This window comes from Symphalangus syndactylus, chromosome 1, assembly GCF_028878055.3.
Source record: "Symphalangus syndactylus isolate Jambi chromosome 1, NHGRI_mSymSyn1-v2.1_pri, whole genome shotgun sequence".
In the NCBI taxonomy this organism is placed as follows: Eukaryota; Metazoa; Chordata; class Mammalia; order Primates; family Hylobatidae; genus Symphalangus; species Symphalangus syndactylus.
The window spans coordinates 37,535,837-37,563,069 of NC_072423.2; the positions used below are offsets into that span (position 1 = coordinate 37,535,837).

The 27,233-nt window shown below is 51.9% G+C and overlaps 1 protein-coding gene across 2 annotated transcripts in view; it reads left to right on the forward strand.

The window, feature by feature from the left end:
- Window positions 1–785: 785 nt before the first annotated feature.
- The window catches only part of SMAD7 (SMAD family member 7), a 30,845-nt gene continuing 4,397 nt past the window's right edge, over window positions 786–27,233 (forward strand). Inside the window, exons 1-3 of one of the 2 annotated variants that reach the window (XM_055232762.2) lie at window positions 786–1,398; window positions 2,734–2,787; window positions 8,609–8,683. In XM_055232762.2, coding sequence (XP_055088737.2) covers window positions 786–1,398; window positions 2,734–2,787; window positions 8,609–8,683 — 742 coding nt within the window. The remainder of the gene's footprint in view (window positions 1,399–2,733; window positions 2,788–8,608; window positions 8,684–27,233) is intronic. The other variant, XM_055232768.2, reaches the window with a different exon arrangement.

Below are 27,233 nucleotides of genomic sequence, written 5' to 3' on the forward strand. Positions count from 1 at the left end.
AACCCCAGTTCCAGCCGGACGCCCCCAGACCTCTGAGGTTCGAGGAGGTGGTGTTTTTCATTTGGGGCTTTGCATATTTGGTTGTTAGGTTTTGCGAGAGCCTTCTTATTTCGCCAGACATCTCATGCGGGGTGAAGTCCACTCGGCCCCCTCCCCTGAGTCTTCGTGTGCACGGAATTCGAGGAGATCCGGTTACTAAGGATATAGAGGAAAAAAATAAATCGCGTGCTTGCTTTTTTTTTTAATTGCCTGCTTCTCCCCACCCCCAAATTAAGTTGCTTAGCAAGGGGGAAAGAGGCTTTTTCCTTCTTCCAACAGCCCAGCCGAACGCCTTTCGTTTTTTGCCCCCGCGGACCTTCCATGTAGGAAGCCAAGGCTGGCGAGCCCGACATTCGGGAGCCACTGCGGGGGGGCCTCTTTTTGGGGAGGCGCCGACGGGGGCAGGCTCGGCCGTCCCCAGGGAAGCGGCAGCCGGGTTCCTCCGGGGCGCGCCGGGGCCGGAGAGCCGCGCAGGGCGCGGGCCGCGCGGGGTGGGGCAGCCGGAGCGCAGGCCCCCGATCTCCGGCGGGCGCCCTCGGGCCCCCGCGCGCGCCCCGGCCTCCGGGAGACTGGCGCATGCCACGGAGCGCCCCTCGGGCCGCCGCCGCTCCTGCCCGGGCCCCTGCTGCTGCTGCTGTCGCCTGCGCCTGCTGCCCCAACTCGGCGCCCGACTTCTTCATGGTGTGCGGAGGTCATGTTCGCTCCTTAGCCGGCAAACGACTTTTCTCCTCGCCTCCTCGCCCCGCATGTTCAGGACCAAACGATCTGCGCTCGTCCGGCGTCTCTGGAGGAGCCGTGCGCCCGGCGGCGAGGACGAGGAGGAGGGCGCGGGGGGAGGTGGAGGAGGAGGCGAGCTGCGGGGAGAAGGGGCGACGGACAGCCGAGCGCATGGGGCCGGGGGCGGCGGCCCGGGCAGGGCTGGATGCTGCCTGGGCAAGGCGGTGCGAGGTGCCAAAGGTCACCACCATCCCCACCCGCCAGCCGCGGGCGCCGGCGCGGCCGGGGGCGCCGAGGCGGATCTGAAGGCGCTCACGCACTCGGTGCTCAAGAAACTGAAGGAGCGGCAGCTGGAGCTGCTGCTCCAGGCCGTGGAGTCCCGCGGCGGGACGCGCACCGCGTGCCTCCTGCTGCCCGGCCGCCTGGACTGCAGGCTGGGCCCGGGGGCGCCCGCCAGCGCGCAGCCTGCGCAGCCGCCCTCGTCCTACTCGCTCCCCCTCCTGCTGTGCAAAGTGTTCAGGTGGCCGGATCTCAGGCATTCCTCGGAAGTCAAGAGGCTGTGTTGCTGTGAATCTTACGGGAAGATCAACCCCGAGCTGGTGTGCTGCAACCCCCATCACCTTAGCCGACTCTGCGAACTAGGTGAGAAGTTGTCCCCCTACCCCCAACATTTTCCGGCGCGCCAGGGCTGGAAGAAAAGCCCCTAGGGCAGTGCGTTTGTGCAGCCACCTCTCCAGGGGGAGTGTGCATACCCTCCTGGGAAGAGACTGGGGGCCGAAAGTAGAGAAAGGACAAGGGAAACTCAAAGGGCATTCCCTGGGGCTTCCCTTCCAGGTTTTATCCTGTGCTGCCCCGAAGGGGTCTATGGGCACTGCTCCTGCACAGTCTGCGGTTACAAATTAGACGCCTTCATTTCCGGATCAACAAGGGGGTGCAGAGGGAGGTGGGGGGGGTCACGCCTCCCCGCACCCGGAAAGACGTTGAGGTGTGTGGCCGAGTTGGATTTGGTCCAGGCCCGCCAAGGAAGGCTGGGAGAAGCGTGCTATAAAGGCTGGAAGGTCTCCGTATTTACTCCTTTAGTAAATACGGAGAATCACGTCGAACACCAGTGGCCCAGATACTGTCGTGGCCGCGCACCTTTGGAGTTTTGGGGCAAAGAGAGTTGGATGGAAGCCCGTACTGGGTATCTGTTTCCTTTCAACTCTGCCAGCCCCAGGGTGCAGAGGAACAAAGGCAGGAGAAGTGGGGTGTCCCCTACTTTTTCGTTCCTTCCGCACAGATAAGTCTGTAGATTAGTGGGGCCCCGGCGCCTCAGTGACGTTGTCGCCTCTTACTGCGCTGGGGCCTGGGCTTCTCGGCTGAGACCCTCAAACTCCTTCCCTTTTATCCTCTCAGCTTTCTCCATTCTTTCCTTTTCTGTACGTCTCTGTACACAGAGTGTGATGTGAGGGTTCACCCCGGGCGCCCACAGATCCCCCAAGTTCACTAGCACGCTTGGGATGCATCTCCAAAGTGCGTTGGGAATGGGGAGCCCCGTGTCCCCCGCGCGGGTGCCGAGTGGACCGGCGGGGGCGGAGGTGAATTGCACCCCGGGGGGGGGCGGGCCGGGGCGGGGAGCCGAGGTTGCTGGGAGCTGGATCGGGAGTCCGAGGACGGGGAGGGGGCATGGTCGCCCCCCGCCCTGTGAACTGTGAAGTGCGCGGCTCCGGCCGAGCCGGTGGTTTCCAGCCGGGCCAGCCGAGCGCGGCGGCGGCGGCGGCCGCAGACGTGGAGGAGCGGAGCGCTGAGGCTGGCGCCAGGCGGCCTCTTTTGTTTATCTGACAGCTAAATATCAAGGCAATCACCGCCTCGCGGCCCTGCCTCCAACCCCCACAGCTAAGACAAACAGTTGGGTTAAAAGAATGCCTCTGTTATCATAAGTTTCTATCTCTCTTCTCATGGCTGGGCCTTTATTTTCTCTTGCTTTTTTAATTTCAGAGTCTCCCCCCCCTCCTTACTCCAGATACCCGATGGATTTTCTCAAACCAACTGGTGAGTAGATGATTTTTAAAATATCCTGCTTATCTTAAGTTAGAAATAGAGCCTCTAGAACCTGGCTTTTTGTGTGTAGGCAAAGGCTTGGGGAGGTGCTGGACTTGCTTCACATTGGTTCTAGTTTTCCTCTGTTGGAAGTTTGGTGAATTTTTCTGTTGTGGCTGGGATTTTGTTTACTGTTTTTGCAAAGACGTTCCCTTGATACGCTTTACATTTTGTTCCTTTTTCATGTATTTGCGCAGTGTAGCCGGTGGGCTCAGCTTTAACACGTGGAAGCTTTAGTCCAGAAAGAAGTGTCTTGGGAACCAAATAGGACTGGTTGATGGGGAAAACTCGGAGACTTCGTGAGTGCCGGGAGCATCAGTGGGAATAATGGAAAGGGTGATTCGATAGATGGGAAGACGGCTTGAGAAGGTGCAAAGAATACTTTGGTTTGGAGTAGACACTAGAACGCTTCAGAAGTATAGGCAACAGCCAGTAAAAGGGGGGGTAGGTCCCTGCTCCAGTCACCTGCAAGTCAGTCCTCTCCCGAGGTTTTCTCAGTATTCTCCATAGGGGCTATCAAAGTTTTGAGCATAGCTCTGCCTGTCTGCTGCTTTGTCACTGGCTGGCATGAAGCCAGGGCAGAAGCCCATTTGAGACTGGCACCAGCCCTGTTGTGGTTGTCTGCATTCAACTTCTGGCCAGCAGCAGCACAGGGGTCCATCCTCTGGACATCACCGTGCTGGGGACAGGGTCAGCAAAATGAACTTGGGGGCGACAACAAGGACAAACCCAAATTCCTGGAGCTCCCTCGTACAGTAGGAGATAGATCTGTTTGCTAAAAGTACAGGTTGTATGTAACCTTGGTTTTTGTGCCTGTATACTGGTGCCTGAAAAAACATTAATACTTGGGACATTTTTATTTTGCCAAGGTTCTGGGAGAAGGAAAAGTGAAGGGTTGGGCACCATTTAGCTCCTGGAATTCTGCAAGTCCTTCCGCCTCCTGCGTTTTGGCTGTTGGGCCTTTCCCCCCACTAATTAAAAGTTTTGCTGGGGCGTTGTCATAAATTAAATACTTTAATGAACGTGTAACTGAAGCCCATACTCTGCAGCCAGTCCTCCTGGGACTCTACCAGCTCCCTCAAGTTGGGAAGGCGTTCCTGCTTGCCTGGTGCCGGTCTAATAAGTGGCCCGCAAAGCATGTGATATTTTGCTTTCGATTTACAAAACACCAGATAAATGGTTATTAATGAGGAGATACACAGTTCTCTGTATTTGTAACAAACGTTAACTGGAATTACCAAGCTCTGTTTTCCCAAAGACTGTAACTTGACTGGGTTTTGGCTTAAAGAATCAAGAATTCTTTTATGAAGTCAGTTTTCCAAGGGGCCACCTCTGACCTTTGTTTGTCCCTCCATATTCTTCAAATTTGGAGATTTTCCTTAAAAGAGAGAGAACAGTGACCTTAGCCCCAGGGATAAAGACCAGCAGGAGTAAATGTTCCCAGAAACCTCCAAAAACCATAGAAAAGAAAGGCCATGTTCCCTTGGGTTTCCTGCGGAGACACTGGGATAAATCTGTTCTCAGGATTTAAGGAGTCCTTCTGCCAGGCCAGGGCCTCATTTTCGGTGAGTGGAGTGATATATTTATTCATTAGCAAGTGTTGACATTAGGTAGCAAAATGTGTGTAAACAGAGAAGCCACAAAGACAGGAATGTGCCATTTCCAAGGGGGAGAAAAGTTCTCCAGATCAGCCAATAGGAAGTGATTAACCTGCCAATCGGAAACTAAGACAGCTGGTTACTCACCCAAAACGTTTTGTTGAAAATAGAACAAAAAAAGAAATGAGAAAAGGCGCTGCTGTGTAAGAATTTAGCATCAGTAATAGACAAAGCCCCCACGAAGGGAATTGTCCTGCCACATTGGAGGACGGCCAGGTCTGGAGCTGGAGCACATCCCCCTCTCACAGGTCTGGGGCTGGTTTTGCCAGCTGCTATGGCCGGGGGCATTGAGGTCAGACCACAGATGGGCGCTGACCCAGGTCTTCATCCCCATTTTGCGTATGGGAGAATGTTTGGCCCAGGAATCTACATGGACCATTTACATTCTTCAGTTTCTAAGTCGTAGGTTGAATTTTTGGTCTTGGGTTACTAGATGAAACAGGCACAAAGTTTTACAGTGGACAACTGTTAAAATCTTAACCAGTTGCACAACTAAAGGAATACATCCTGTGAAGTCTCCATCTTGGGAAAAGGTGATGGGAACGGGGCTGGTGCCTGGTACCCTGCAGCCTTTGGAGACACAGAGGGCTCAAAGCTAGGAACTCCATTTTGCTATAATTTAAGCCACTCCACTCAGCCTCTGGGAGGCCTGGACTTTAGACACCTAGGTACTGTGTGGTCCAACCAGCAGAGCCTTCTTTGAAAGAGTGTTCACATGACTGAACCTAGGGGAGGCCAGTTGTGACTTGTGGCTGTCAGAAGTCAGAAAGACACTCCCACCTCTGCATCCGACAAGAAGTCAGAATTTGCTGTTTAAAGCTGGATCTCGGGGATAGCTGTGTGGGCTCTGCTTCCCATGTTTCATTGTATCTGATGGTCTGAAGGTTTGAAGAATGGCTGGCCTTGGAGGGTTGCTGGGTGAGCTCTTGAGGGACCCAGGTGGCCAGTATCCATTGGCAGATCCAGCCTCCAAATCCAGGTCGGAATTATGGTGTCTTGACCTGAGATCTGGCACTGCGTTTGCCTCTTAACTGAGGTCCCTCTTAACTTTTCTAGGCCTCTTTTAAAATCAGCATGATGAAAGAGATTAGGTCATTCATTCATTCATTGGTTCATTCATTCATTTTACAGGCATGATGATGTGCCTACCTAGAAATTTGAGGATTCCGATGCAGTGCTGTGTTCTTTTTTTTTTCGAGACAGAGTCTCGCTCTGTCACCCAGGCTGGAGTGCAGTGGCCCGACCTCGGCTCACTGCAAGCTCCACCTCCCAGGTTCAGGCCATTCTCCTGCCTCAGCCTCCTGAGCAGCTGGGACTACAGGTGCCCGCCACCATGCCCAGCTAATTTTTTGTATTTTTAGTAGAGACGGGGTTTCACCGAGTTAGCCAGGATGGTCTCGTGTGATCCGCCCGCCTGACCTCATGTGATCCGCCCGCCTCGGCCTGCCAAAGTGCTGGGATTACAGGCGTGAGCCACCGCGCCTGACAGTGCTGTCTTCTTTTATAACCAGGGTTCATTTGAGTTCTGGGTTCGGTGAACTACCTGGGGCAGAGCTGGGACCCTTGGGGTACAGTGGTGGGTAGGGGCTCCTCTGTCTTTAATAGTACTTAGGAAGCTCAGAACGCAGTTTTTGAGACTATCGTGGGACTCCCAGCTCCTTTACCTTGTACTCATTCTCAATAGTTCACTCCTTGGCTGCTCCCTAGGGTTGGGTTTTCAAAGACTCTGTTGGAGCTGCTCGGAGAAAGGAATGAGTCTTTCTCCCGCAGAACCTAGTGCTTACCGAGTGCTTGATAATACTTAGCGTTGCATGAGTCAGGAGTGGCCTAGAGCTTCTGTCTGCCAGCCAGCCTGGGCTCTGGGGAACAGGTGACACAGGCCTAAGGTGAGACCCTGACTTCAGAGACCTGTCTATGCGGAGCTTTTCTGTGAGTGAGAGATGGAGGTATGGCTCCTTTAACCTTGAGGCCAGTCTGGATGGCCTGGCCACCTCCAGGAAAGAGGGTAGGGATTCCATAGCCTGCCTGGGGAGTGAGAGCCATGGGATAGGACTGGACTCTTGGGAATAGCCCAGCTCACTGGGTGGCCCTTTGAGCTAGTCAGTGACGCCTCAGTTTACCTAGCTGCCTGTGGAACAGGTATACTTTGCTTCTTCACAGGGGTGGTAGGGAGGCTTAATTAACGTTTGTAAATCCCTCCTGAGATCAAAGCCACTGCAGAAGGGCAGAGCACCATTTCACAAAAACGCTTGTGGTTGCCTGTGTGGAGCTGGCGTACCTTTGATCTGAGATGGGCTGACACCCTGAACATGGTCCCAGCTCTGCTCTGAGATGCCCGGCTTTTCCTTTGAAACACACCTTGCCCCTGGGATTCTGCCAGCCAAAGGTGGGGGGGAGTGGCTGTGGATAAGTCATCATGTTTAATGTGGGGGTGTCTTCTGTCTGGGAGGAGTGGGTGGAGGAGAGGGTTGAGAAGCCTATCTCTAGAAAATGATGAAGGCCATCAAAACGGTTTAGAAAGTGCAGGGTATACACCATTTAACAAGTAACTCCATTTCCTGCCCGCCTCTATTGTTTTCTGTTTGATTAAGTGTATCCTGTAAAACTGTATATTCCTGTTAGGAATTAGCCTTTACCCTGATAAAATGAGATTACACACACAGTCTTCTTTCTCCCCTACCCACCACTACCACCTCACCCCCACGCCTGCCTCCACTTCTGCCTCTCCACCACTTAGGAGAGTTCTTGAAAAGTTGTCCTTCCAGCCTGGAGAATGTGGGAGAGGGAGTGACCCTGAGTTAGAGAGAGAACCTTACAAATAAGCGGGGCAGACAGCAGAAAGCCAGAGATGGTTTGGGGCTATGTGTAGGCCACTAAAGGATTCCCATTGGCTACTTGCCCCTGGCTGCTCTTTTTTTTTTGGCTTTCCTATTTGCCAGCATGGCCAAGTGGTTCCAATTGGAAACCCACAGGGACATTGTCCTAGTGGCCTGGAGTAGGAGGCCTGGTGTCTGCATGATCCAACCTGCTGTGTTTGCTGCGGACCTGGGCAGCAGCTTTCCTTAGCTGGGCTCTGTCCTAGAACTTCAGGGAGTTTGGCACTGCCAGTGGTGCATGACAAGCTTACAGGGTCTTGTATATTTGTGTTTCATGGGACTAATGAGTTGTGGTTCATGGACTTTAGGTTTTGCTTTAATTGCTTGGAGGGCGGTTGTGGAGTCTCTGTTTCTCAGCTGGAATTGTCATTATCCTCATTAACGGTGAGGTCACTGTGCTGAGTACCTGAGGGTGACAGAAGTTGAAGAGAAGTCTAGTTAAGGGCAGATGCAATCTAAAGGTAAAAATCAGTGAGGAAACTCCAAGTGTTGGGTGCCAAAGGTTTTATAGGAACTGAGAGCAGAGAGCCTTGCAGGTCTGGGATTGCCTGGGAAGGTTTCCAGAGATGAGGGGTTTGGACTAGCCTGGGAGAGGTTGAACATTTCCCCTCCGGCTCGGAGCCTTGCTGAGAATGTTCTCTGTCTTGATCTGGTGGTGGTTACACAGGTGTATACATGAGTAACATTCATTGCGTCTACTTGGGATTTTGTATACTTTGCTCTACTTAAGTTAGTCCTCAATTAAAAAGGGGGGAAGAAGTCCCTGCAGCCCAACACCAATCTTGAGAATGTTTTCAAGAACTGGGAAACCTGTCTTTAAAAGGATGAAGGCAGAGAGGACATGGGCTCCAAGGAGGGAGGCTTCTGCCCTTGATGAGGGATGACAGAGCAACCAGGGTTGAGAAAGTCCAACCCAAACCTCCTTTGACCTTGGGAACCACCTGGTATCCTTAATGGGGGACTGGTAATGAAAGAGAAATTCCAGCCAGTCTCATTGAGCCTGACTCCAGTAATGATTAACTGGCCGCCCGGAGCCCAGATGGGTGACAAGGTGCTGTGGTCTGTCTTACGATGGGCAGTGAAGCCTGAGCAGACCATTAATAATCAGCATTAAGGCTGCGAGTCAGCCTTTTGGAATGTGTGGTTTGTCTTTCGTGCTGTTTAGAGCGTGCTTAAAGATGGATCTTGGTTTTTTTATTTGTGTATTTATTTCTTTCTCTCCCCTTTTCAAATCCACAGCAGACTGTCCAGATGCTGTGCCTTCCTCCGCTGAAACAGGGGGAACGAATTATCTGGCCCCTGGGGGGCTTTCAGGTAAGATGCTTTCTTTTATTTTCCTGGCAGTTCCAACGTTTTTTGAAATTGCTAGAGACTGGAGGAATGGGGGTGGCCTTCTGCCACCCCAGCGGGTCTGGACTTCATCCTCATTTTTATATGCCTTAAGTTGGATGCATCGATGGTGACATTGTGGTGCCTTTCACCTCCTCATCCTGCAGTCCTTTACGCTCTGGACACTGGGTCCGTTCCATGGACGGGGAGACAAGAGCGAGCTGGGGACTGCTTTGGTGTGCGAAGTGTTGCCCGGTTATTTTTAAGCAGCTCCTGGCTTGGGGGGCTTCAGCTTGGTGACTTTGGTGTCATTAACTCATGCATTTGAGCTCTTTTTTTGCTTTTGCTCTTTGTGCGTGGGGGATGTAAAGGGAATGGACCCATCTTTAGGGACCTTGTTGAAGACAGATCCCAAGCGTACGATGGGATTTCAGAGTAGATCTGAGGCTTCCCTCCCAAGTTCTGATTCCCAGCCCAGCTTGCTGAAGGATTTTGCAGCACATGTCTGGGGCTGGGAGCACCAGGGTGGGAGCACTGCCGACAGTAGGAGCTATAATTGTTCCCTAGCGGGGCAGGTTTTCCTCAGGGCTCACAGGTATGCATGAAGGCCTAGAATGCCAGTGCTGGGGGGTCATGGGGCTGGCTGAGAGGCACGGGGTAGCTAGAGCATTGTTGTTCCTGAGGATGTGACAAGAGGGAAGTACTTAGAGAAACGCACTGGCTATGTACATGGGACGCATTTCATGTTGTTCTGAAGAAATCCTATTTCTACCTGTTTTTCCATCCCCACAATGTCATCACTAGATTTTCTAAGAACTGGCTGAAGCAAGAGGGAAAACAACCTTAAAAACAGAAATTCCAGCAGAGTTTTGGGCATTTGGCATTTCCTTGCCTGTAGGATCACGTGGTAGCAGCTCGAATAGAAGCTGTGCCCTGTTGTGGTGTATCCTCTTGTGTGAGGGGCACCCTTTTGTGTGGGGTGCCTGCTCTGAATACTTGGTGGTGGTTCCTCCATGGCTGGCTCAGGCAAAGTTCATTCCCGGACGGCTCCCTCCCGGGCTCTCCTCTCCAGGAACTGAGCTTGCTGAGAATGTCTTTAGGGAGACCCTTGTTTGTTTTCATTTCAATGCAATATATACTCTGACTGTTATCTGAGACTGAGTGTATTGTTTACTCAAAGCTTCTAATGAGAGTTGAGCAGGAAAAAGAGGGACCCAGAGAAGGGAGGGGGCTTCAGGCAGTATGGTGGGAGTGGACAGAGGAGTCGAGGAGGGAGAAAAGGCAGCAGTGTGTGAACTGCATCTTTTCTGCTTTCTAAGGCTGAGAGAGTTCTTGAAAGAAAGAAGGCCAATGAGAGGAAAGGGTCTCAGCAGAATAACACGCTCAGGATGTTGTTAGATGGTTTTATTTTTTAAACCCTGAATGTGCAGGGAGGAGTCCCGGCCCCTCCAAACCACATGAAATAAGCAAGGGAAGTGGCAGCTTTTGAAAGGGTCCTTTCGGAAGGTTTGTCTTATTGATAACATCTCGTCTGTCTCCCCTGCCGGAGGAAATGACGACACCAGGCTGAGATACCAGCCTGAGCGCCTCTTCACCCGCCAGTGCCATGTGACCTGTGAAGCCCTCAGGAGATGGGTGGGCTTTTTTTTTTTTTTCTTTTTTGACAGAGTCTCGCTCTGTCGCCCAGGCTGGAGTGCAGTGGCGTGATTTCAGCTCACTGCAACCTCCGCCTCCCAGGTTCAAGCAATTCTCCTGCCTCAGCCTCCCAAGTAGCTGGGATTACAGGCACCCACCACCGTGCCCAGCTAATTTTTTGTATTTTTAGTAGAGATGGGGTTTCGCCATGTTGGCCAGGCCGGTCTTGAACTCCTGACCTCAGGTGATCCAACCACCCCCGTCCTCCCCAAGTGCTGAGATTACAGGTGTGAGCCACTGCACCTGGCCGATGGGTGGGCTTTTTTTCCCCAAAGCTCTTCCAGTCCTAGAAAGAAACTGGGGGTAAAACAATCATTAACTCCTTCCCCTCACCCCCCCAGGTAACTGTAGACACAGATATTAATAAGGAACTGCCAGGAAGAAGCAGTGACTCTCTGAAGGGCAGTGTGGCTTCAGAAGACTGCAGAGAGAAAAGAGGGGGCCCTCCACGTGGAAAGAGCATTTGTTTTGAATTTCAGCTCTTGATTTACTAATTCTGAAGGCTTCAAAGTTTGAGCTCTTTCTTATTTCCATTCAGAGTTGGTACAGTGTATTCATAATGGGCCATGGTGGGGAGGGTACACTGTTTTGGGGGTTGATGTCACTGGCTTGGGGGCATCTGGAGGGGAGGTGATGGGCATGGAGAAAACCTAGGGCTGTCCTCTTTGTAGCGAGAATGCCTTCCAAAAGGGAACTTTATTGGCCCCTCTCCAGGGCAGGGAGTTTTGTAAATGGAGAAAGTCCAAACCTCCTCCTTTTCAAGAAGTTCCATGGGGGGTGGCCTGGGTGTGTCTGCTTTGCTGAGGATGAGGCCAGTGGCTGGATGTGGCAGGGCTGGATGGGGGAAGGGGCATAGCAGACACTGAGGTTGGGGGGTGGGAGCCTGGCAGCAAGGTGGGGAGCAGTGAAAACTGTGAGGAGTTTCTCCCTCCTCCTCCTTGAAATAACCTCTCTGAGCCTCTTTCACAGGCCCTGTGTGCTGTTTTCCTTCCTGTCCTGCCCTGGCTGAGAGCGGGCTTAATGAATGGGGCTCAGTTTAGGGTGGGAGGAAGGTCGGCAGCAGGAGCCAGGGCTTGATTCTCTTGGCAAGGGAAGAAGGGAAAGAAAAAACAGCCGAATGTGAAAATGTGGTGCCTCCAAGGTGGGGGTGGGGTGTGCTCAAAGGCCTGTCCCCTCCTGAAATGCAAGGGTGACTCCAAGGCTGGCCCTTCCCTTTCCTGCGCCCTTGCAAACTGCCCGGGAGGAAGGGGAGTGGGCGGGTAGGAGCCCGGGGGCGGGGCTGCTGGCTGCAGGTTGGAATTCCAGCATTGCAGCTTTGTTTTGGGGGGGGCGGGGGGGGTGGGTAGACGACAGGCCTGGTCGTTAGGGACTTGCAGTGAAACACACCCCACCCCTGCAAGTTTCCTCGGTCTGGGAAAACGGGACATTTTTAGAAGGCAGTGACTTGCTTCCAGGAGATTGTACTTTCATTTTTGACAGCTGGCTCTCTGAGACAGATGGATTGCTGGGTGCAAGCTTGTGTGTGTATGTGTGTGTGTGTGTTGGAGGGGTGGGTGAGTGGGTGGGTGGGTGTTGCCACAGACGTACAGATAGACAATCCCCTGCGCAAACACATGAGAGCGTGCAGATGCCCACAGGCAGGCTCTGGGATAGGGTGGGTCCCTGTCGCTGGGGTGGGTTGATGTCAGGGCAGCCTCTCCAAGAGGTTGTGGACTGGTGCGGTGGAGTTTGTGGATTGATTCTGCATTGTGATTTGGCAGTCTGTGCCTGACTCTCTGGGATGGGTGTCTTTTGAAAGGCATGCAACTCCGGAACAGGTCCATGCTGCTGCTTGGACATGGATGTGTCATGGCTCAGGAAGATGACCTGGGAGAGGTCTGATGTAGCTGGGAAGCCTCCAGGCTCAGCTCTGTCGTGGAAATGGAAAGGATTTGCTCCCAGAGCTTTCCGGGGATCACTGGGAATGCAGAGCATGTTTTGGAAGCTATCATCTTTGCAGCCTCCATCTGGAGTTTCTGTCTGGGGGCTCTCATTTTGCCTGTCTGCTGTCCTGGTTTGAGTGGGTTGAGGGAGCAGCATCTCCCTTGTGAGTTCTAGGTTATTCAGCTGCAGACTCATCTTCTAGCCTCCTCCTTTATATGTGAATGTCTGGAGCTGGCTCGGCCTCAGCCATATGGACCTGCCCAGTTAGGGTAGGGATTGGAAGCCAGCAACCACTTGTAGTTATTTAAACTTCAAAAGAAGCTCTCCCATGGATCTCAAGGAGGGAGGTAGGAGGCAGTGGAGACAGAAGTGCTCACGTGTCCTGGGAAATCCCATATCTTGGCTGTGCAAAGTCATGCTTGTTGGAGAGACCCGGCACCATGCCTCCAACCCAAGGGTGGCCAACTCTTTTTCTAAGGTCTTGAGATTCATATGTGGCTACTAGTTCCCAAGTCTGGGGGATGGGAGCATCCTTGAGTCAGTATCCATTCAGCATCCAAGAATGTTTCTCTCTCCTTCTCTTTGATCCCCGCTGGCATCTGTCATAGTCTCAGAGGAGAGCCTTCAAAAATACCTATGTAATCTGAAAATGCACCGCTGGCTCAGTCCACAGTTGACTTGGGCTCAAACCAAGTAGCTTAGGAAACATTGCTCCATCCTGTTTTAAGGAAAGTTAATCAGCTGCACGTGAACAATTATTCATTGTCTGGCTTGGAATTGTGATCGTGAACTGGGAACCTGGGCCTGGGCGCCTGTTGCTCTGCTTTTAAATTAAGTCACCTCCCCCTGCCTGGCTACAAAACAGCTCATGGTTTCACTGAGTCTCTAATGCCATTGTGGAGTGAGAACAGGGAGCACAGGTTGAGCTCACAGGCACGTGGGCCTTTCACCCAAGTGCTAATGAGCATGGACTTTGGGGGACTCAGGTGGACAGGTGCTTGTGACCATGAGCAAGCTCCTTCCTTCCCATCCCCTTAGTACCCTGCAGGCCACTGTGAGAAATGACAGTCTGGAACTCAGGGGACATCTTCTGCCTCTCCTTAAACACCTGCCAAAAGGATGAGTCAGGGCTAGGGCGGGCTCACCTGGTGCACACCCACACCCTGGTGAGGACCAGTCCTGGACCCCGCCTCTTCTTCAGTGCCCCAGGTCACGCACTTCCCCGTGGAGAAGGGCTTACTGATAAAACCTCTTTTGTCCTGGAAAGAATGAGGCAGTCCAGCAGGGGTTAAATACAGGGTGACAGCATTTAAAATCTCTGGAGCAAATTTGGGCTGCTCTGCCGGCCAGACAAGATGGTCTGCTGCCGCCTCACGCATCCTGTCCCCAGGCAGAACTGGGCCAGCAAAGGGGGAGGGGCCAGGTGAAGGCCAGGCTTTGGGTGGTGTCACTTTTGGTGACACTCTAGCATGCTGATTGCCCCTCACTTCCTACATACACACACACACACGCACACACACGCCTTTACTTAGCAAAGCCTGACTGTAGCTGCGTAGACTTGTACACCTATGGGACCTCCGTGGCAAGCTCAGAGCCAGTGGAGTAGTGAAAAGGGAGGAAATGCTGAAGAATTCATGATCAAGTTTGGCTTCCTTTGCTTCTTTTTAAAATTTTTTAATTTTTTAATTTTTTTAAATTTTAATTCGAGATGGAGTTTTGCTCTGTCGCGAAGGCTGGAGTGCAATGGTGGGATCTCGAGTCACTGCAACCTCTGCCTCCTGGGTTCAAGGGACTCTCCTGCCTCAGCCTCTGAGTAGTTGGACTGCAGGCGTGTGCCACCACGCCTGGCTAATTTTTGTATTTTTTTGTAGAGAGAGGGTTTTGCCATGTTGGTCAGGCTGGTCTCGAACTCATGACCTCAGGTGATCCACCCACCTTGGCTTCCCAAAGTGCTGGGATTCCAGGCATGAGCCACTGCGCCTGGCCTCTTTGCTCCTTCATTATTGTTGTTATTGTACCATAATTCCTTGCAGAATTATGATGGCCAGGCTGGTCTTTATTCCCTTTGGTCAAGGCCTTGAACTCGGAGCATCACCTTCAGAGCAGTTGTCTTCACCTGGCAGAAGAAAAAAAAGGTGTAAAGTGCTAGTTCCTAGACTTGCTCACACACTAAAATCCCTCGGGATTCAGCTTCCCAGATAGCTTTTTTGCTTGCTTATAGAAACATTTGAGAGAAAACTATTATTAACTATACATGGTCCACTGTTTTGCTTTGCTGTCATGAATGGGATTGTAAAAGGGACCCATGGGACCGGGTTTCGTTTTGGGACGATGAAGATGTTCTGGAACTGTAGAGTGGTGATGGTTGCACAGTTCTCCGAATGTATTAAATGCCATTGGTGGCACATTTTAGGTTATGTGTATTTTACCACAAGTTTGACAAAAAAATGGCCAGCGGTGGTTTTAAATACATGCAGATATTTGGATAATCTATAAGGAACAGTGATTGTGGAGAGTAAAATCGGAGAGACTTCTGTTAGTTGCCTGGGACCTGATAATGGTAGACACTTGTTTTGGTGGCAGCCCTGAGGTCACATGGGAAGTACATTGATGGGCCAGGGAGCAAGGCTGGTAGCCTGCCCGGGATCTCTGGTGTGTATATGTGTGTGTGTGTGTGTGTGTGTGTGTGTGTTTTGAGATGGAGTCTCTGTCACCCCGGCTGGAGGGCCTGCCTGTGTGTGTGTGTGTGTGTGTGTGTTTTGAGATGGAGTCTCTGTCACCCCGGCTGGAGGGCCTGCCTGTGTGTGTGTGTGTGTTTTGAGATGGAGTCTCACTCTGTCACCCCGGCTGGAGGGCAGTGGCACAATCTCGGCTCACTGCAACCTCCACCTCCTGGGTTCAAGCCATTCTCGTGCCTCAGTATCCCTAGCAGCTGGGATTACAGGCGTGCAACACCATGCCTGGCTAATTTTTTTCTGGTAGAAAGGGCGTTTCACCATGTTGGCCAGACTGCTCTCGAACTCCTAACCTCAAGTGATCCTCCCGACTTAGCCTCCCAAAGTGCTGGGATTATAGGCGTGAGCCACCACGCCTGGCCTTCTGTGTGTTACCTGAGCAAGCAGACACATCTGTGCTGATCCTTCGACCTTGCTTTTTTCTTCGTGGGTTCCAGAAATGAGAGACAAGAAAGTTCCCTCTGGTTTGAATCCCGGCTTGACCTTTCTGCCGGGGGAAGTGAATATGCTTGTTCTCACTCTGCGGGGTCCCCCTGGCCTGCCCAGCCCAGTGACTATGAACCAGGGTGATGCCAGGGTTGGCTCCCAAAGCTGGTGATCCAGACCCTTCCTGGGCCGCTGGAGACCCCAGTCCCTGTGATGTCTTTGCCCAAGTTCTAGGGCTGCAGAGGCCGCAGGTGACTGGCCCGGGCGCCCTCCCTTCGAGGGAGCCTTGTGAAAGGATACTGTAAGCACAGCCGCTGGGAGGTCACCACTGGCCCTACCACCTCTCGCTCAGTATTGAATGGCTAGCCCCAAGGCTGGCTGCCTGCCTACTGTCACACAGAGGCTTCCTCTCCAGGCTATTTTCAGCGGGAAGATATTATTAACTGCTGAGGCACAGTTCTCAATTTAGTGGTTAACACACCAAGAAAGCAACACTCACCTGATCCCGGCCACTCTACCTAAACCTGTTGGCTCACTTGGGGGACTCGGCTGCCCCCCAGCCTCTCTGTTTCTCTCTGTGGGTTCACCTTGGAGATCTGGGCTATTAACCCCACTCCCGTGGAAGGTGCCCCTGTGGATTCAGTATCTGGTATAGAGAGAACCAGGCTTCTTATGAAGCCAACTCTTAAAAGGTGTAGAAAATGATCATATTTATACCGTAAGATGGGGACATTTTTTGATCAGGATGGGCACTGGCTGGGAAAAAGGACTTTCAGTGGTGTTGAGGACAGTTATTTAAAACGGCGATAACTTTCACCTTGTAAGTTAACAGGAAATATTGGGACAAGACAGGAAATTGCGTCATCTCTTTTTTGAGAATAACTCCAGAATTAAGTGGTTCATGAAAGGTAGTGGCTGAGAAACAGCTAGCCTGTTTTCTGTTTTGTGTTTTTTTTTTTCTTCCCTTCCACTCCCACGAGAACGTGTAGGCCATTTTCTTTAAGAAAGAGGCTGTTTGAGAACTTTATGTTATTTTTATTATTTAAAAAAATATTTTACCAGAAGGGTCACCTTCAGTTGAAATGTTAACTGCCGCCTTATTTCCCATTTTACTAAAGAATCTTTCATGACTTTTTCAGCTTCCTTCCCCAAATGGTAAGGCCAAGCAGCTCTTGGCTGGAAGCTAATTTTGGTTTGGCTGCGGGAGTCCTCAACACTGAGCCCCACCCAGTGTCATTAGCTCAGTTTTAACTTGCAAAAAAAAGATTGTATTTTTTTTTTTTCTGATGGGGGGTAGGTAAGAATTTACTCAAGCCTTTAGCCTTTTTACCCACCCCCTGTACTGCCTTCCCCTAACAGAGGCACCTGGCACTTAGCCGCTGGGAACTCAGGGCTGCCTTTGTATTTTCAAGCCACCGTGTCCCCCTCATCCTGCAGGAGTTCTGTAACTTTCCTGAGACTATTTCTAGGGTGCTAGTGAGCAGTGGAGGGGAAATGGGTCTCGGAGCTCCCCTGGTACAGCTGTGTCCAGTAACGGTGCTGTGCTTTGGAGGAAGGGGTGATATGGGTCACCTAGAAGCATCTCCCAGAGAGGTGGCTTGCCACAGCCCTACAGTGGTGTAGATAAGGTCCAGTTCCATTTATTTGTCTCAGGGTTTCTAAATCCCCTCTTTGTTGATGTCATCGTTCTAATGACACAGGGCATGGGACAGTGCCCCGGCCTGTGCTGCCAAGGAGCCATCTTTAGGATAGAGACCAGAAAGAAAGAGACTTGTGTGTGTGGCCGGCCCGCTCTCCACTCACGCTCACCCCCACCCTCCCAGCTTTTTCCTTAGTGTGCTTTGTTTCGTTTTCATAACACAACAAGGGCCCTGGGGTGTGTAAAAGCATTGTTGAACACTTGGTGAGGGTAACTTGTCCAAACAGAGCAGGACGCCAAAGCAGAATGCTGTGGGCAGGTGGTGTGCCCACAGAGGTTGGCGGGCCAGCGCCTGCCTTGGAAACACCTCTCAGCGGCATGTGCCACGGCAGCTGAGTGTGACCTAGCGCAGAACAGGGCTTCTCTCTTGTGTCCTCCGTGGGGAGTCCTGGAGAGGGACTTGGTCCTTCTGGCTGATTCCCTGCTTGGAAGGTGTGCTCCCCTCTCAGGTGGGTTCACATGTGCCTCCCTCTGCCAGGTGTGAAGCTAGGTGGGCCTGCTGCTTTGGAAGAAACCAGTGTGTCCCTGTGATTCATTTATGGAGCAGATATGTATTGACACCTGTTATGTGCCAGGCTGTGTGCTGTGCAGAGGACCAGTTCCTGCGCTGGGATAGAATGAAGAATTGGCAGATGGAATGGCTTGTCCGAAGGTGATGTTTAATCCATGGGGATGGAGCCGGGGGTAGCGGGGATTGAATAGGAGTTGCCTCCACCTGGAGGCAGGCAGGGGCAGCTTCTGTAGGACAGAGGAGCCTGGTCCCTCCATGAAGCCAGGCCATAGGTGGGGGAGGTGCAGGGTGGGCCGAGCTCTTGAGTCATCCACTTCTGCTTCTGCTTTGGTTGTGTGGTCTGTTGAGAATTGAGATAAAGCAAAGCTTGTGGATAAACAGAGGTAGGTCTCCAGGGTTTTGGTTCCAGCCCGCCTCCCCACCCCGCTTCTTGCTGATTGTAAGATGACAGCAGGAAGAACAGGAGCTGTGGTTAGAATCCACCCTCCAGACCCTGGTAGTACCTGGGGCACAGCACAGAGTGGAAGTGACCAGCCTAGCGCCAGGCTCCTCAGTGGACCACAGCCAAGGGGTGGGGAAACATCTGGAAAGACAGTATCTAATGTCTTGACAGCCAGAGGGGAAGTGAGATGTTTTCAAAGCCCAGGAGTGACTTTCCCTTTGTAACTCCAGAGGACTTAATTCTCATGAAGACCATCTGGGGGATGAAAGAAACTCTTGCTTTTTAATTTTAAATCTGAGGGTTAAGTCCATTTCTGAGGTGTCAGCCCTGTGTGTGAGGCCCTGGCCTGTCTGGGGTTGGGTTTGGATGAAATAATCTAAGATGCATTTACCAGGGTGTTTCGTTTTCACGTTCATCCTTCCCTGTCTGTTCCCCTGGGGCCAACCGATGGCTTCCAAGCTCTGTGGAGTTCACTAATTGAATTACTCTTCTTGCTCTTCCGTGAAGCCCCACCAGGAAGAAAAGGCGGGGAGAGTTGCTTTTGCTGGGGGGTTTGATCAGAGCAGAAAGGGAAGATCTGGTCTCAACTCCAATTTCATCTTGCAAAGTTGGGACTTTCTTTCAGCCAGAAGACAACTCAGATAACCAGGCCAGCGACCGTGTGCTCATTTCAGTATTGCTTTCTTACGTTTTGATCTGCGACTGTCACTCAACGGGAACAAAAACAATAAGACGCCAAGATATGACTGTGCCGTTAGCAGATTAGCTGTCTGCATTTTCTGGGGTGGCTCACTCAGAGGTTAAATGATTGTCCCTGTCCCCTGTCCCCTGTCCCACCTTCCAGTCACCTCATGAAGCTGTTAAGTGTCTCCTTCCCCGGCAGGCTCATCAAGAGCTGGGCCTGGGGACCTTGTCAGCCCCACTGCAGCCTCTGAGCCAGCCCTGCCCCACCCCCTCATGAATCAGTAACCAAGAGGGAAAATTAAAAAGTTACTTCTCAGTGTGATCTGAGTGCACCATACCATTCTTACAGATAGATGGGCCCCATCTCCTGCTCAGTGGGGGCACAATCAAAACCCCGCTGGGGGGCTGTTTCCTGGGGAAGAGCCCTGGATCGTGGGGCCTGCAAAAACTCAGAAGCTCCCCCCTTCCCCCAGGGTGTCCAGGATGCCCTAGTCCCAGGAGGGGGCTGGGAGAGAATTACAGTGGCGGGGCCAGCATCCTCCACTTTTCTGTCACTAGAGGCTGGCCTGCTCTCCTGGGTTGAGGCCGAGTGTCTCAGTCCCTGGCTGGCCACATGGTCTTGCAGGAGCCATTTCTGTGTTCTGGGCCTCAGTTTTCTCATCTGCAAAATAAGGGCTTGGGCTTGGCTGCCAAGTCTCTTCAGTGATCTGTGATCTTTGTCTCTTGGATTTGAGGGGTGTGGGAATGACCCCCCTATTGATGAGATATCCCTATGGAAGCCAAAGACTGCTTCCATTTTAAAATAAAAAGGTTGTAGTTCTTCCTGTCTCTTGGCTTGCAAACTCTTCCAAGTATGGGTGAAAGCTGAGGACTCTGTCCAGAAAAATGCATGATATGCCACAATTTCTATACATCTGCAGGGGGCCGATATCTTTGCTGAAGCCCAGTCCCACCCGTGGAATCCCCAATTCAGGAACTCTATGCTTATGAGGACTAGTTGTGGGGGTGCAAAGGAGAGCATTAAGAGAGCTGAGGCCTTTTTCTTTTATTGTGGTAAAATATACATAAAATTCACCATATTAACAATTTTTAAGTATATAGTTCTGTGGCATTAAGTACATTCATATTGTGCTATTATCCCCACCGTCCACCTCCAGAACTTTCTCATCTTCCCTAGCTGAAACTTTGTTCCCAAGAAACACTAACTTCCCTTCTCCCCTCCCCCCAGCACTTGGCACCCACCATTCTTTCTGTCTATGAATTTGCCTCCTCCTCTAGGTACTTCATAGAATAGTGGAATCAGACAGTGTTTGTCCTTTTGTGATCGGCTTATTTCACTTAACATAATGGCCTCAGGGTTCATCCATGCTGTAGCGTATGTCAGAATTTCCTTCTTTTTTAAGGCGGAATAATATTTTATTGTATGAATATTCCATGTTTGGTTGATTTATTGCTTGATGGACACTTGGCTTGCTTCTACCTTTTGGCTACTGTGAATAATGCTGCTGTGAACGTGGATGTGCAAATACTGTTGGAGCCCCCGCTTTCAGTTCTTCTGGGTATATACCCAGAGGTGGAATTGCTAAATTACACTGTCATTCTGTGTTTCATTTTTTAAGGCATTGCCAACGGTAGGGCCTCCTTGACTTGTGTGTCGTGTGTCGGCACACACTGATCACATGGGGTGGGGGAGCCCTACCCACCGGGGGTGGGCTTGAGGGTGAATCCTGGGGCAGAGGGAGTGAGAATGGGGGGAGGGGACAGTCTGTCCCTGCGCGGTGGGGGAGGGGCAGTGCTGAGCTGCTGTAGTCACCAGCCAGATTGGAGCTCACATTTATGGGAGCCCATGTTTATGGGAGGCCTGGAGGCTCTGAAAGGTGGGGCACCCAGCAAAGAGCAGCTGGCCATGTATGTTGGACTCCAGGGCCTTGTGACAGCAGCTTCTGGGTGGGGGACCCTTTCATTCTTCTTTTATTCCCTTGACCTCCTAACTGGAGGTTAGGAGTGGGAGGGCCCGCCAGAGGGAGTGGGGGCTCGGGTCTGGGAGGTCCTGGGTGCTTTAGGGGTGAAAGGGCTGGGATGGCTGAACAGTGAGTGTGTCCAAGCGGGAGAGATTAGATTACGGAGGCAGACAGAAGTAATGATTAACTTTTCCAGTCTGCACGCTGTCTCCAGGCTGTCGTACTGTTGTTTTTCCCTCTAAGTACAGTGTGGCCCTGGCCTGGCCAGGCCCTGGTATTGGGTTGTAAAGTGAGAGATGGAATGAGGGCTGGGAGTGCAGGGGGAGGGGGCCAGGGAGGGAGCTCGCCGGAGAGGAGGGAGCTTTTCCATCGGATCCTGCGTTGGAATTTATTGGCCAGAATGCAGTAAATGTTCAAAATGCCATCCCATCCAACAGTTTTCATAATTGTTATGGAACAAGGGGAGCCGGGGGAGGGGAGGAATGAAAAGGACTTTTGTTTCTCACTGTATTTTTCCACGTCTTCAGACAGTTTTTCCTACCCTCTAGAAACTGGAGTGGAATTGGACCTGTGGGGGATAGGGTGGGAGAGGGTCTCCCTTTGGGTCCTGTGATGCCTTCCAAGGACTAGGGGTCCTGGTACCCTGGGGCTTTATTAAAACGAGGCCCACAGCAAAAGTAGCTTGGTTTCTTGCATGCACAGAGCCCCCCACCACCTGCAAAACCAGGGAAAAACTGTCCTGTCCTTCTAGGGGTTTTGTCCTTTTGGAAAATTGGCTTAATGATGCAGTGGTTTGTATTAAGATTTTCATGATGCTTTAACGTGTGTGTGTGTGTGTGTGTGTGTGTGTGTGTGTGTGTGTGTGTGTTAGAGAGAGAGAGAAAGAGATTGAGAGAGAGAGAGAGAGAGAATGAATCAGCATTCAGTGCCGGCTGCCCAGTTGGGAATCCAGATAGGGAATTTGGGGAATCTCCTACACTCTCAGGGTGGCAGGTGGGTAGGTGGGTGAGGTAAGAGACTTGACTTGATAGTCTCTCTTGGACACGACAGACTTTCTGTTCCATGCTTGTCTCGGCCCTTGTGTCTTCCTGGGGGTGCCAGGGTCATGCCCAGAGGGAAGGCAGCTGAGCAGACAGTGCCATGCAGGGCTAAGGGCTTCTGTGCCTGCTAATATGTGAACCCCCTTTCTGAAGAGAGCTACTCTGAGTTACTTGGGGGATAACAGTGGGAACCTGGTTGGTGCACCATGGAGGGGAAGTATCTGGAAATTCGAACTTGAGAAATGATTCGGCTGCATGCACACTAAACAGCAGCCAGAGAGGCCCTTTACTGTCAATATTATGAATGGAGTTGGCTGGGTCGGGAGTCCCCACCCTTCCTCTGAGGCCTCTCTCAGAGGAGCCTGGGCAGAGCGGGCCTCCTCAGACAGCAGTGGCTGCAGGCAGCTGGGTACACGCTGTAATTTGCATGGCTGAATGCTGGGGCACAGGAAGCCGCGTCAGCCTGACTGGCGAGACAGACAAGAGCTTTTGATTTGTGTGGCTTTCCTCCCCTGCCCTGTGCCACCCTCAATTACATTCTCCATGGTGAGATAAATGCTCTTAGGAGCATTTATCCCCAGGTTGGGGGCTTCAGACTCAAATGCTTGGGGGGTTTTGGGAGGTGGTGTGGGACCAGTTTGGGGAGCCAGGGAGTACATTTTAGTTCTAGGAATTGATTATTTAACGTAATTTGTAAGGACACAGTCACTAATTAGTGTTCTAGACCAGCAGGATCTGCAAAATATGTAGGCTTGGGAGAGGTGGCAAGGAGGGCGGTGATGGGAGGAGAAACTTCAGGGAACCAAGCCTGGGCAGACAGTGGACGGATGACAGTGATAAAAGAGATCCTCTCTTGGGTGCTCACCGTCTCTTGAGGGTGATGAATAGTAAGACAGAGTAAAAAGTCATTTCTGACTCTGAAATTAAAAAAAAAAGTTGGTTTAGAGATGGACACAGCAAAACCTGACTCAAACCTCCTTCTCTTTTGATTTTATTTTGTTTTATTGTTGCAAATTAAATGCAAAAATATACCCTGCTCCTCAAAGTGGTTTTCTTACTCTCTGGAAGGTAGTAAAAATAAATGGAACCAGTGTTGTTTAATACTGAGAATCAGAGTGCAGCCAGAGACCATGAAGGCCAGAAGGGGGCTCATGGGGCCATCTTCCCTTGTCCCCTTTACATTATTTATGGACAGGTCAAACTGAGACCCCAAGAGGGCAAGCCACTTGGCCAAGGTCACAGAGCAGCTTGCTGGCAAAAAAGCCATTTTGCCCCCCACTTCTTGCTGCAGGGGAGTTGCACCCCATGCACAGCTCTAAAAGCTGGTGCAGCATTTCCAAAGTGCGTTCTGAAGGACACTTGGGAGAACAGTGGGCTTGGTGGCTTTAGAGGCCTGTGTCCACAGCTCACACCAGCCAATATTCTAGGCTTGAATTGCAGCTCTGCACTTCAGCCAGTGACTTGTGCCTCACCCCCACTACTCCCTTTTTTAAGATAGGCTGGTGATAGTATGCAGCCTCAGAGGGTTGCCATGAGCCACTTAGAGAACACAGCCTATGCAAAGTAAATGCTTATTAAGTGTAGGCATTGGCCCAGAACTCTTCTACCATGGGGTGTGGGGATGTGGAGACAATTGGGAAGACTGGTGGGCATTTTCTGAGCAGCTGGAGAACCCAGGAGCCTCAGAGATGAGACCAACGCATGTGCAGCACTCTCCACAAGCTGGCCCCAATCACTTGCATCAAATTGGTACAGCAACCTTATGAGGCTGGCCTTGGGGGAACCCTGTTTTAGGGATGAGCTGAAGTTACCCCGAGGCTGCATGCGAGGTTGGTGTGAAATGCATATCTGGCTTTGTAGCTGGTCAGCTCACCTCTGGGGTTGGCACAGGAGTGGGGGTTCTGCCATGGCTAGAACACGCCAAGGGGTGGAAACGAAGCCTGCTGGGCCCGGGAACCAGAGAGCAGCCTGGCCTTTGAAGGAGACCCTGTGGCACCCCCTGCCCACCCCCAAGTCCAGCCATCTCACTTCACTAGAGATGTTGCAAAGCATGAAAAAAAAAAAATCGGCCGGGCGCGGTGGCTCACGCTTGTAATCCCAGCACTTTGGGAGGCCAAGGCGGGCGGATCACGAGGTCAGGAGATCGAGACCACGGTGAAACCCCGTCTCTACTAAAAATACAAAAAATTAGCCGGGCTTGGTGGCGGGTGCCTGTAGTCCCAGCTACTCGGAGAGGCTGAGGCAGGAGAATGGCATGAGCCCGGGAGGCGGAGCTTGCAGTGAGCCGAGATTGCGCCACTGCACTCCAGCCTGGGCGACAGAGCGAGACTCCGTCTCAAAAAAAAGAAAAAAAAAAAAAAATCCAGTGTTCTCAGGTCAGCCTTCCACCAGCCAGGATTCATCCTCTGATCTGTTTGGGGAGAGAGCATGGGGTGCTGGAGATGGGTTGGGCCCCAGTGTTTTCTGATTAACTCGCAGTTTACCTGAAACATTTTGGTTTGTTTCCTCCATGAGGAACTCACTCTAAACCCCAGCATTGTCAGTGTTTCCTGAGGAGTCTCAGGGAGCTCTGGGGTCCTATTTCCTCTTTTGGATGAGGCTGTGAGCATGGTGGATTAGAGGCGGCCCCTTAAAGTGAGCCCAGATATCTCAGCAAGTTTTACGCGTCTCTATTTGGGGGAGGGATTTGCCTATTGAAAACAAGAGACCAGCAAGGGTCCTTGTGAATTATGATGGTTTGGCGTGAGAATAGATGGGATGGATTGGCACTGGAGTCCCCTTTTATCTTAGGCTTGTCCCTGAAGAGGGCTTGTTGATACCAGAACAGCCAATTTCCTGACAGGGTTGGGAGCAGGGGATGGGTGCTGTTAACCTTTGAGATGTCTGATGTGGAGGGAGAGACAGGATGAGGCAACCGTTGGTGGCGCCTGGGTCCTGAGGAGGGAGGACCCTGGACCTGGCATTGGCGAGGCGTGGTGATGTTTGCGCTCCCAGGTTGCCAGGTGCAAGCTGTCTGTGTCCACATTTCTGCCCTTCGTTTGCCCCTGATTGGCACAGGGAGCCTGCAGGAGGCGGCCATGCCTGCCCAGGCGCCCTTCCTCCCCAACTTCTCCATCCTCAGCCTTCTGCTCTGCTGGACCGTGGAGGAGGGGGCTCATAGGCCCATGGCCCTGTTGGATTTTGGCAGAGGAATGTCACTTCATTATCTAAGTGCCTCACAGAGATGAGAGCTGGTGGAGACCCCTCCTCACCCACCTTTGACCCCAGCTCCCGGCACCCTGGCAATTGGGCACATTTAACCATGGGGCGTCAGCTGATGGAGCTCATGTTTCTACTGGCTTTTTTCCCCAAGCTTGGCCTTGTTCCTAAATGGAATCTTGGGGACCCCCTCCCCCCAAGTACCTCCTTTGTGTGTCTGGGCCCAGTCAGGCCCAGATAGCTTCTCTTCCATGCGTGCCCATGTTCTCAGAACCCCATGGCTGTTCTTGGAGCTGCTCTGCCTCTCTGCCCTTTGCCTTCAGGTGGAGAATGGTATTGTTGAGGCACTGAACAAGGCCTTTCCTCCCTCCTCCCATTTTTCTTCTTTCTCATCTCCTGACGCCTTCAAATTAAAAATTTAAGGAGGAGTCTGGGTGCAGTGGCTCATGCCTGTAATCCCAGCACTTTGGGAGGCTGAGGCGGGCGGATCACGAGGTCAGGAGATGAAGACCATCCTGGCTAACACGGTGAAACCCCATCTCTACTAAAAACACAAAAAATTAGCTGGGCGTGTAGTCCCAGCTACTCCAGCGGCTGAGGCAGGAGAATGGCGTGAACCCGGGAGGCGGAGCTTGCAGTGAGCCGAGATTGGGCCACTACACTCCAGCCTGGGCGACAGAGCGAGACTCCGTCTCAAAAAAAAAAGAAAAAAATTTAAGAAGGGGAAAATTCCTTGTTTAACCTAAAATGTGGCCTTGAGGCCTGGTCACCCTGTGCCATTGAGACCTGGGGTGTGAGGTTCATTCATGAGCCTCTGGTCTCCTGGAAGGGTCTGGTCTGTTCATTCATGAGCAGGGTAATTAAATAACTCTTTGTAAGAGTCAGGGAGCTCCTTGCTAAGTGTTCTTCCCCAGTTGGAGCGCAAACACAGCCTGAAGTCCTCTCCCCTCTCAACCCCCACCTCCCCCTTCCCTTTAAAGGGAGGATTTTATGCTTTAAGGGAAATGGGGAAGGGGGGGCGGGGGGGAACACCTTAAAGGAATTTTAGGCAGATTCAGCATTTTTCTGGTGTTGCTCCAAAAATTCCCCACACTGTAATAAAAGGAAAAAATTGTGAGCAGGCATCTGATTAGTGAGCTTTTTACAACACAGCTTTTCTTTTGGATGCTTTAAAATGAACACATACTGTTTTAAAACAAGCCCCTGTACAGTTTTCTGGGGAGGGGGAGAAGTTTGTGGAAAATACCGGAAAAGGTTATAAAGCTGAGGGAAATTAACAAAGCACTGTGAGTTTTGCCTTTGGAGGTTAACTATCAGCGAGAGGCCAAGGCTCTTCCTTAATCCTTGTGCAGATTCAATTTCCCAGCCCCTCGACACGTGGCCCGGGAAGTCCCTGGGAGCAAAGCGTCCACACAGACCTTTGTGGGGAGACTCGTGCGGGCTGTGGGCCCGATTCAGGGAACTGTGTTTCTGTGAAGATGAAGCTGAGCATTTCCCAGAAATGAGCCCAAATGGTGGGGAATTCAGGGCAAAGAGAGGAATCTCTGTACTGGCAATGGGGGATGTCGTGCAGGGTCCCCAGAAGGTGTGATATTAACACAAGGGTGTGTGTTCGAGGGACCTTTGCTGTTGCTGAATGGTTTCGCTGGAAAGCTGGTTTTTTGTGTGTGCTTAGAAATAGTCCCGGCAGGAGGAGACTGGGGCTGTCCTAACGGGAGGACAGTGGCTGCTGGTCGGGGAGCTGGAGGGGACAGCGAGGGAGGAGCAGGCAGGAGTCTCCCTGCGGTGGGTTAGGGCACCGAATGGACTTCAGGTGCCTTGTTCACACACAGCGGCATTCACGACATCCACGCACTGCCGACATCCACGCACTGCAGATTTTCTGGGCTGGGCCATTAACCTCAGCAGAAAAATGCTTTTTCCAGGGGGTGTCTGGCAGCACATTGCGGGCGGGCTGCACAGATGAAACAGAAACCCACCTGACACTTCCCCCTGCGGCTACAGGTCTCAGGCTCCAGTCCCCACCCAGTTTCCTCTGCCCCCAGAGGCCCCCACCCTTGGCAGACAAGGGTGTCTGCCACCCCTTGCCTAGGTGGCTAGCAGGCGTGGCATGGGGGCGCCTCGATCTCAGGTCCGTACTTCACTCACTCCCTTGCTCCTCCTCCTCCTCCTGTTGGCCGGTGCCAGGTTTCAGTAGGTCCGGCTGCATGAAACAAAGCAT